We start from the raw sequence: 11,485 nt of genomic DNA on the forward strand, positions 1-11,485 counted from the left end.
TTTTCTAAATTAAACATTTGTCTTCGTTGAATATAATATTTTCATGGTTTAATTTTTTTAAACAATCCTTATAATTAATTCTCTACGTATACATCAAATATGGTATCATTATATTTAAAAATAATTTAATTACCAAAATAATATTATTGGTATGTTGTGAGCGTAAAACCGAGTGAGAAGCAAATTTAAAGTTTGTTATTTATTGTAAAATATAGGTACCGAACAAAATTTTAATAAAATTTTCGCAGTTGTTCAGAGTAAGTTGTTCATATTTTATGAGTAATGTAATAATATCATAATACATTTACTTTCATCAAATCAAATTTAATGAAAGTTTTATAATGTTTTTCTTCAATATTTAGTTGATAAATAAATAAACCTTTTCTCTTCTGGCTAATTATCCTTTTACATTGGAAAATATATTAGATTTTATATTATTTCAAGTCACTTACATACAAAAGTTGACACAATCTTTTTTTATTCTGTTATTTTCAGATTACAGGAAAATTAACAACACATTAAGCTAACCACAAATTCATTTCAATTTTGTATTTATAATATATATAATTACATTTTTTTATCTTCCTGACTGTTTAGAAGGCTATATGGACTAGGAAACCTTTATCAATCAGTTGAAAATAAGTTCAGTAGTATTTAGACGATGAGATGTGAGACATCGGGCGTGTAGGCCGGAGGGCGATGAGGCAAGGGCGGCAGGGGCCCCCGACGTATGCAGGTGCGGGCGGCGCTCTCCAGGGCCCCGCTCACTGTGCGGGGCTCCCCCACCCCATTAGCTGGACGACGAATGCCCCCTGCTAGAGAAGCTCGGAGAGTCTTGCGTTTCTACAAGTCAGATTTAGTATTAGAAATGACAAAAAAAATTACGTTAACCCGTTGAAAGATAAAAAAATGGACATGTTTCATTCTAATTTTCTGCAGTTTTATATGCTAAAGCTCTCACAGTCTTTTAATTTCTTAGAATTTTTGTTTTCATTTAAGGTCATTAACTATTATTGCAACCAATGGTGCAAAGTGCAATATCCTTTCTGGTAAAATAGATTCACCAGAACTGGTTACCCGCATCCATTTTAGGGTACCGCAGAGGCAAACGCGTTATAATCAACTTTTTCAAGTACCTAAATGTAATACTGATTTTGCCAGAAATACTACAATTAACCGCATTATGGATACTTAATAAAATGTTTAATGACGTAGATATATTTGGGAAAAGCACTAATTCCATAAAAAATGACATAAGCAGGAAATTAGGTGAATGATTGATCGTTGCCGTTTGTTCAACAAGCCAACTGTTTATAATCCCTGTTTGTTGGATGATTTATGTTGACATGGAATAGGTACTACACACACACACACACACATACACACACACACACACACACACACACACACTCACCCCAACCAACATAACTTTCATAAGAATAGCATTATCGGAGGATTTTTTTAATTGGCCATAGTTTTGTTAATTAATGTTGTATAATATATTGTTTTGTAGTGGCTGTAAAAATCCCAAATAAAAAAAATTAAAAAAAGCATTTTATGGTTGTAGTTATATTTTGATTTTAATTGCATAAAGCTCTCAGTACTTCACTTGACAATTTGTTAATATTACCGTGAAGCAATCATCAATCTAATATTCTATTTAGTGTATGTTTTTTTTATTAACACACAATATGTACTTGGATTTAACTGCCAAGGGATTATTATTAACACTATGCTGTCTGTTGTCTTATGAAACCTATTGGGCAAATGCCGGTGACACCGTATTGGTACTGTGTGTAAAACTATCGGGAAAAACCACTGGCGACGAGTGAAAAGATCTGAACCAGTCCTAGCAGGGCAAAACAAAATAACCCCAATGAGACGGCATTGTGTTAATATAATATTTCCTTTTTGTTTCTATTGAGAAAACTAATATTTTTATTGATTTATTTTATTCCCATTGGAATGTCATGCATGGTAGCTAAACATGCTAACATAATGATGCAAAGCAAACATCAATGTTAAATGAATTACAATATACAAAGCTGATAAGTACAAGGAAGTTGTAAGAGCTAAAGTTAGTATCGTTGGTTTATTGTTACTAATCAAGTAGAAGAAGACAGCCAGAAATAATTTACAGAAAGATACAATTGAGGATTAGTCAAAAGCAGAAAGGGGGCGAAAGAGAAGATTGTTGCACATTTATCTTGAAAGGAATAGTTCAAATAAAGAAAAATAATTTGTGTATCACAAAGCTGTGTGTAAATACATAAATAGATACTTATCGGGATAGTACCATTACCTCTACTTGACTGCGCCACTTGTCCGCTGCATGTCGTGCTAACTCCATTCTCTTTTGCTTCTTTATCTGATGTTTCTTGTATGCCATTTCTATCACAATAAGCAACACTCCACCTGCTATACCGGCCGCTACTAATATGAACACTCCTGCCATGTTCTTTAGGCCTAGAGTGTTTGGCGTTTTCTCAAATTGCTCACATTGCTGAACATTGCCTTGTAGTATCCATAAGTTGTCCAATGATTCCATAAAACCGCCTAGAAGACAAAATAAATTCGTATTGATAATGAAATTAAACTTGCAGTTGTTAAATTTGCCACTATTTAAATATTTCGATTCGTAATAATAACTCCCAAAAATTATCCATGAAGAATGTTATGTTCGCAAAAAAACATTTGTTAACTTTATATAGGTGTACTTATTTCTATAAATAGAGGCCTATGAAACAGACACCAAAGAATTAAGATGATAAAACCAGTAATGAGTATTCCGACAACGATAGGGAAAATTAAAAAAATTCAGTGCATGATATGTATGCAGGGAAAAGTCATATGCTGCATTTGTTTGAAATATGGTGTTGGAAGTTGATGCTAGATATTCCTTGAATGGCAAGACGCACAAACATCACCGTCCTCTAGAGTTCCTAGGAACTATAAGTAATTTAAGACACTTTATGACAAAACGAAATCAGATACTATCCTACTTTGAACATACTACTAAAATTAATGAGAAGAATCTTAGATCTGTTATAACAATACACTTACTCTCATGAAAGTCTAATATCGCCAGTGTAACAGCATCAGCCCAAGGAGATCCTCTCTGCAACCCGACCCCATATCCCGATCTTCCAAACAGCTCTCCAGCAGTCACCAACTCACAGTCCTGAGCAGCCTCAAATTCAAGGCGGGAGGAATCCCAGATGAAAGCCATCAGCTTACTGTTTTATGTAAAGAATGCAGATTAGTTGACTATTTTGTCTTACCTACTAGTCATAGAAGAATTGCTGATGAGAATTACATATAATTATAAAAAAATAATTTAAGTAGGTAACCCAAAAAGTTTGAATGTATAGTAGTAAAGGCTTGTTTACAGGTAGGAAAGAAATAATCAAAACCAAAAGTAATCAGATTATATGAACTTTGGAAATATTATTGTCTTTGGTTTTATTAAAAAAAATATATAAATATTTTTACCCAATCTTTACATCTCTAATAGCATCCTCAGCAGTAGCATAGTTATTGGCTTCCATAGTCCTGTACATATTGGACAACTCTACTTGCCGCCTGAAGTACATATCCACCGCAGAACCTCTAACTGTAGCACATGTCAAGTTTTCCATCGTATTACGCAGCTAAAATTAAGATTTTAAATTTTCTTATTATATTAGGTCACCATTAAAATAACAGTGAATAAAGTCAAGGTCCTTAGCCTTGTGACTGCCCAGACCATATATTCTTAATATCAAAATATGCTTTTCTCTTTTAAGACATCTTATATATCTTGATATAAGGCCCTCAGAGGATTAATCTTATAAAACAAAATTATTTATAATGAAGTGGTCAAATTAGAAGTGCATATATAAATAGGTGTAATTCAATAATAAGTAGAATGGTGAATGTTACGGCGTATAAAGTGATCACTTAAGCCAGCTAATACCAAACCGTAAGCCTTATAAATGCCCAGACTACCATATTCCCTTTGATTAAGACATCAAAAAAAGTTATATCTCTATTGAAATTTCTTATATATTTTGATCAATAATTATTGATAGCTAATGCCTTTGATTATAAATTAATATTTCTGTTTCAAATTTTGTAGCCTTTGCTGTAAACATTTCGTTTGCTTCTTCCTTAAAAAGAAGTCCAAGTAGATTTTTTTATGAATTATTAAATAAATGAATTGGTAAATTATTTCTCTCTAAACCTGTCTGGTGAAAACGATTTAAGGTTGAAGATTCATATTTACCCTAGCGTCATTAATTCCGGTCAGCTTGGTTTTGGGACGTTCCAACACGAGGAAGGCAGCTAGGTTGGCAGTGTAAGAAGCCACAATGATCATGGCGAATCCTGCCCAAACCATACCAAGCACACGAGCTGAGAAACTTCGAGGTGTACCTGGATCAGAAAGAAAAACATGTACATACAAATTCAAAATGCACGTATATTTTTAAATAAATAAATTTAAATAGCTGTTAAGCATTGAAGAAATATGTTTTGATAGATTTTTTTCCCAATTCTGAAATTCCAATCAAAATTGCATTCGACTTCTGTTAATATGAAAATTGACCTATTGGTGCAGTGTTCACTTAATCATTAATTACATGAGGGCAAAATGATTAGTTCTGCGCTCCAGATTCTTGGATTTAGGAGTGGAAAATTTTTGTTGAAAGTGAAGGACATTACGGCTATGTAGGAAAAGAAATGGAGAAGATAGCAATCATCTCAAGGGTTGGTATTTATAATTATACTGGATGCGTAACTTATATACACTTGCTTTTGTAACCCTTGAAAACAAACTGATTACCATACAATAAAAATTCCTGATAGCACTCCCTTCATACTCCACTCATATTTTAGAATGCTCTACGAACAATTGTTATTATTTACCTTCTCCGATTCCACTGTTTAGTAGTACTCCCCAGGCAAACCAAATAGCGCTCGATAAATTTAACGCATCTTCCTCGGTTCCATCCGTGTTGGCAACTTTGAACCGTCCAAATGGTGAGAATCTATCCAACAAGTATAGAACCAGCGCTACAACGTGGACCGACACCATCACCAATATCCACAGAGTGTTGGAGAACGGTTGCAAGAAAGATACAAGTGTTGATGACCTCGATGGCTGGAAAAAAAAATTATCTCAATGACCTGATTTTTTGGAAATCAAAATTATTTAGAGCTGTTGAAATGTGGACCTTACCTTTTTTTCTAGTATCGTAATTCCTTGGTATTTGAAAGGCTTACTAAATTCAATAAACTCTGCTCTCTCAGGATTGATAGTCAGCGGTGCAACAATCATGTCGGCTCTTTCATTTACCAGCTCACCTTACAAAAGTTTGACCAATTTAATTAATGTATAATGGATTAATGAATTTGTTCTATCTATACAGAAGATGAAATTTCCTAGAACTTGTACTGTTGTAGATTAACAACCTGTCGTTGGCTGGTTTTTCACTTTATTTATATCCCACAATCAAGAACCACATTACTCAAATTTTGTAAAGTTTTAAAACAAAAGATTTGAATAAGTTCAGAAATATTTTGAATTAATTAATACATAGAATAATCACTTTATCCAGCCAATGACAAGTATATTCCTATCTCAATATAAACTTCTTTGTCTTTTTTAAAAATTTTTGAAATATCAATATTTCAATAAAAAAAATACATAAAAATAGCCCTTAGGTGACATAAAATCCAGCATTTTGGAAGAAAATATTTGAGCATGGTAAAAAAATTGCTCTTCTTCTTCTTTTTCTAGATCCTTAGGATCTGTTTGTGCCTCCGCTTGTAGCTCTTGGGATGTTGACTCCCAGCTGTCTTTCCACCTTTTTGAAGGTCTGCCTGGGGGTGTACGTCCTTCAGGGATTCCTTGAAGGGCGATATGTGGTAGCCGGTCCCAAGCCCGGATGAGAAAGGAGGACGGTTTATAGACTAGGCTAGCTACCTATCTATAAATAGTAAAAAGGCTCATAGAACCGCCTCAAAAGCCTCGAAAAAATATTGCGTCTACATATATTATGAATTTGAATTTTTCTTCAACATTAGTTTGGTAAAATAATAAAATAAGTTATTAAATTTACCAATGAGTCCGGTCCATTCCTTTTTAGCGCCAGCAGCTGAAGCATTTTTCATGATGTAATTCCCAAATTGTCCGTCAGGGGATAGAGCAACGTGGTAAGTAAAATTTATGGTTCGGGATAGTTCCTTTAAGAGATCAATGCAATATCCTTTGCAGCAAAACATATCTGGAATACTTATACTATTTACTTAATACACTTTATATGGCATTACATGATATATTCACAAGTTTGAGATAAACTTAAAGGTACATCTTAGATCAAATACTCCAGATTTGAGAATAATGGAATATATTTTATGAGATTCAGAGGATATAAGTGAAGGAGCTCAGGGTGATGGATATTAAAAATAATAGTTTGTTGATTTGTCATGTGCCATTTTTGTGAATTATCACCTCAAGGGTGCTATATAAAAAAAAATTGCATTGTGGAAAATTAAATGGAGAATAAATAACAAATAGAAAAAGAAAAATAGTAGAGATGCTAGAGCACTCTGGATTGAATATACGCACTCTCCCATGTAACATGGATGCCGTTAATTTGTAGTCATTTGAGTCCTTTGAAGTAAATAAAGATCAGTATTTTAAAGGTGATCACAATAACATCATAATTGTCATTACAACAACAAGTAATAAAATATATTTTACATTTCATTTTTATGAAAATATTTTTTTACCTGTTTCGTCATTGCTGGCGTTAAAGTGGGGACATGGTATTTCATTATGAGTGCAATGCTCCCCATCATCAGGGTTTATCCTCCGAGCGTAAACAAATGGTTTCTCTTCGATAGTCAAAACCTTCAAGTGAGTGGGGATCATGAAGCCTTCAGGCTTAGATTTGCTTTTCCCCATCCACAATATTTGGGATTCATCCAACTTTAGCTTCATCCTTTTTTGTTCCTTAAATATCATTTAGAACATTATGATTACACCAAGTAAGAGGGAAGAAACTATGATATTGCAATGCGAGTCCCTAGAAGGACAGTCAGTAATTCCTAATGTTATAACAGCAATAATATTATTCGGGTTAGATCCATTTCATTTGGAACAAAATGGCAACCTAAAATTTTGAGATGGAGACCTTGGGAGAATAAAATAGGTGTAAGAAGACCTCAAAAAATATGGTCCAACGACATTGCCGCTGTGGGAGGTAGAAACATACTGCAAACAGCAACAGACCAAAAAAGAAATGGAAGGATACGGAAGAGACCTATATCCAGCAGTGAAGGACAGAAGGCTTAAGAAGAAGGAGAAATTATTATGCAAACATTAATTACTCAATGAAATAAAACTTACAGTTGCAAAGAAATATTTTCCAACAGCCGGCTGATCTCCCGGAGAGCGAACATTGACCACTTCATATTCGGCGAATATTCTATCTCCATTATCATCAAAAGCAACTTTCCCTGTGGCGCCATTGAGGATCTCCTGTTTCTTGATGTATTCAAACAGCGTTTTCCCAGTTTCCCAAATTGAGCCTGAGTTATCACAGTCTTTGGGAGCTTCGAGTATTTCTTCCGTTTGGTTCATTTCCCTTATAGCGGAAGCGAGAACATAACTAGAACAATCCAATAAACCAAACAGAAATATTAATTTCAAAGGTATGTAATATGTAAAAAATCAATTCAGTTAGAGTAAAAAAAAGAAAATTTAATCTGGTTGGAAACTTTTATGCATGATCATAAAAATATAACATTATGCCATATTTTTTACAAATGTATATGTACAAATAATAGTTAAGACAGCAGCAGGCAGCTCTGTGATTGGAGCGCTATGTGCAGCGCAGTCAAAGGTTAACTGGAGAAAAGTCATTACTTCGACAAGGGTCACAACCCTCAGTAATGAAGGGTAAGACAGAGAAGAATATGTATATATCTTACATGCTATCCTGTATGTGAGCCTGTTCACTTGTAGCATTGACCAGACGTAGTCCCAGAAGACCAGCGGGGACATTCTTTGCTGCAAGGGCTTGTTCCGTTACGAGCCAAACAAAACCAGCTTCAGTCATGTTTAGTCCTGCCGCATCTCGAAAAATTACTTCGGCATCAGTTTTACTAAAAATAAACACATAAATAAAAGTTCTCTCAAAAAACAAATTAAATCGTTTGACATTCATTAAATTACCATTTACACATCTCATAGCAGATTTCATATATAAATAAATATCTACATAATAATGTAGATAAATATAAACAAACAATATTCTGTGTTTATGATTTCTGGTGACCAACCTTGCATACATCAGGTATACTCGCGCCTGCGCTCCCTTGAGATCTTGCAGCTGGTCAGTAAAACTTTCCAGACCTGGTTCAAATTCAATGACTGACTCCACAATTACCTTAATTTCCACATCATCTTCCAAAGATTGTGAAGTTGTCTGGAATCTAAAAAAAAACACATTGAAAACCACTGATCTACATATTTTCATGAATATTTGGACAACCATATGAATTGTATGTTTTAACTTATCAGTCATAACTTCTCAACTCTTTTATTATAATATGCAAACAATACAACATGCATTTTTGAATATTATTCAAAAGAAAATCCACATTTCTTTAGAAGAAAATCATTTGTTTTTAGAATATTAGTTCCAAGTGAGAAACAAAAAAGGTTGTTAATATACCCTATATTTCAAGATCTGAGAATTCAAGCAATATTTGTGTTCAATTATTAAAAGAATAGTGAATATTACAGTGCATAAAGTGATAATTTAAGCCAGCTAATGCCAGGTCATAAGCCTTGTGAATGCCCAGACTCCCCCTGACTTTACTTTCCTTCGTATAAAAAATTATTAGTTTCGTTAAGATAATATCAAATATAAAAAAATATTAAAACAACACTCTCCTTATCATTCATCGTTCACTTTCTGTAATAACAATTGAATTAAAGTGGTATTACACAAAGTGAACAATGAATGATAAGGAGAGTGTTATATTACCATACCACAAAGTTAACAATGCTTTTAAAATACAAAATACAAAAAAATATTGTCTATAATTCATTTTATCTGAAAGTTTTCAAACCTTCCCAACAATGCGCGACCATCAGTGTCTGAGCTGTGGATAAATATGACCTTCATGTAGTTGAGATGTCTCAGCAGGTCCACCCACACATCTGCCTGGTGAGAGTATGGGGGCACAGTCCTGAGGAATGACACGTGGATGTTTTTGTCAGAGAAAGCGGAGTCTCGGGATGAGATTCCAATTACCGGAATATGGTAGAAGCCGCTTGTATAGGATACAGCTGCAGGACTCAGCTCTCCAGTCAGAGGATGAGAAACAACTACAGCGTAGACCTGAAAATTTTATATATGATGTTCTGTATTATATGTATATAATAAACAATGTAGGGTATTTATAATAATATAAATTATAATGTCGCTCTAGATTCACAGCAACCTTTAATTTTTGAATAAGCTAACTTCATTCAGATTTAATATGTATGTAAATACCTAAATTTCAAAAGTACGGTTCACCATACTACAATTCAGGTACCATAGTACAACATCATTAAAACATTTAGTATTTTATTGAAGTGTTGAATCTCCATTTCCACGAATTTTCATATCTTTCAATAAAAAATTCTTAAACCAGTAAAAAAAGTATGCATATTTAAATATTACCAGCCAAAAATATATAACATTTGGCATTTTTTGTCCTTCAATAATTAAATTTACACATGAAAAAGATAAGCTGCTTTCTTCCAATTTTTTAAAATAAAAACAATAAAAATGTTTTATTTATTTATGCCAGTTTTAACTTTTAGAAAAATACAATAAACAGTTAAAGTATTAATAAGTAATATTAATCAAGAATGTGAAATGTGAATTTTGAAAGTATACAAAACATATCAGCTTCTACATAGAGATGTGTAGAACATATTTGTTAATACAGGTAATGATAATGATAGAGTACCAAAGATATAACAGAATTTTATGGATATATAAATTTACTATAATTTAACATACCCTCTTTGCAATTAGGTCCTTGCAAACGTTCAAAGCAGTCCTTATTGGGTTTGGGTCCATAAGGATTGCAAAATCATAATATGTTACACCACGATGCACATAAGTTTGCTCAAAGTTGAGACGCTGGAATCATAAATAATTGTACATTACAGCTACTGATGTGCTGGTTCCTGATAAATATCACTTATCAGTAGGGTTACCAGATTTCTGAAATGTTCAACCGGAATACCCACCAGAATACCAGCATGCAGTATAGTGAAATAAGTTCTTATCCTAAATAATCCTTCACAGTTCATTATTTTTAAACTTTTATGTCGACTTTAATCAAATTTAATTTTTACCGGAACGTTAAGTAAACTGGCCGGGACACCGGGATTTTGTCTGAAAACCTGGACTGTCCCGGCCAAACTGGGACGTCTGGCAAGCCTACTTATAAGGGACACAAGTCAATAATATTATTTTTATTGTGCTTATCAAATATTCCTTAATTTAAAAATACTCACAGCAATTGTTTCCTTGAAGTAAAATTGAGATTCATTGCTGGATAGAACGCCTCCAATATTATAATAATTTGGGTTAGCAGCAAATGCTGCACCCAAAAATAATACGTCCAATATTATTTTACCAAGTGATCTGTTTGACAAAACAATATTTTTTAAATATCTTATTTTTTATCTTCTTGTGCAAAATAAATATACATTGGAAATTATGAAGCAATATTACAGAAAAATATTACGACTTACTGCAATATGGAGGGATAAAATAATAATAAAATACCTAAATTGATTTTATATACTTACTTAATCATCTTGTATTAATTTTTAACGACTTTTGGTCTTCTTCATTGGGGTATTTCTTACTAGTTTAGATTTTAAGACATCAAAGCAAATCTGAATAATACAATATTTTCTTTTGCCCTCTCCGTCTGGTGATTTCCGCGCAGCTGAAAATGGGCGGGACTCTCGCTACGTACGTACTAAGTAGGGCATGTTTCCATAGCAACCCTTCTACAGCTTCCGATCGATCGCATTTTGTACCAAAATACGATCTTATATTAAAATCTAAAATGCATTTTAATACTTCATTTATATTTTATTTTTCGCTCTTATAAAATGATATTTCGTTTTTAGTTGCATATTTCAAAAACGTTATCGATTTAGTACTTATATATTATTCCGACATCCGGTGTATGCAGTGCCTTCCACAAAATCCATTTAGTATTCTGCTGGAAGATAAATTTAGGTAGCTAGGTACCTTGTATCTAAGCAACCTTACAATATCAAACATTCAATATGTGATGTAAAATGAAACTGTGCAAATGAATTAAATATTTCAATTATTAAGTATACGCTTCAACTAATATTACAGTCAACAACGTGACGTACTGACCTAGAAATATAAACTTATAAATTATGATA

At 33.1% G+C, this 11,485-nt stretch overlaps 1 protein-coding gene across 1 annotated transcript; it reads right to left on the minus strand.

Moving 5' to 3' along the window:
• Window positions 1–585: 585 nt before the first annotated feature.
• Nmdar1 (glutamate ionotropic receptor NMDA type subunit 1) lies at window positions 586–11,031 on the minus strand. The gene is made up of 16 exons (XM_088258565.1): window positions 10,868–11,031; window positions 10,571–10,700; window positions 10,068–10,190; window positions 9,124–9,395; window positions 8,329–8,481; window positions 7,978–8,151; window positions 7,394–7,655; window positions 6,775–6,997; window positions 6,102–6,266; window positions 5,219–5,343; window positions 4,906–5,140; window positions 4,265–4,413; window positions 3,493–3,650; window positions 3,064–3,236; window positions 2,303–2,556; window positions 586–843 (listed from the first exon to the last, which is right to left on the minus strand). Exons 1-16 carry the CDS (start codon window positions 10,873–10,875, stop codon window positions 655–657), a joined length of 2,793 nt encoding a protein of 930 aa, XP_088114691.1. The 5' UTR covers window positions 10,876–11,031; the 3' UTR covers window positions 586–654.
• Window positions 11,032–11,485: the final 454 nt, after the last annotated feature.

This window comes from Brachycentrus maculatus, unplaced genomic scaffold, assembly GCF_059751285.1.
Source record: "Brachycentrus maculatus isolate JH-2025_06_01 unplaced genomic scaffold, ASM5975128v1 h1tg000099l, whole genome shotgun sequence".
Classification (NCBI taxonomy): domain Eukaryota; kingdom Metazoa; phylum Arthropoda; class Insecta; order Trichoptera; family Brachycentridae; genus Brachycentrus; species Brachycentrus maculatus.

Coding starts and splice junctions, on each gene's coding strand:
- Nmdar1 (XM_088258565.1), bottom strand. Junction 10,191..10,570: donor ACTTCAAGGAAACAATTGCT/GTGAGTATTTTT, acceptor TTATGATTCCAG/CGTCTCAACTTTGAGCAAAC. Junction 7,656..7,977: donor GCTCACATACAGGATAGCAT/GTAAGATATATA, acceptor GGATTGTTCTAG/TTATGTTCTCGCTTCCGCTA.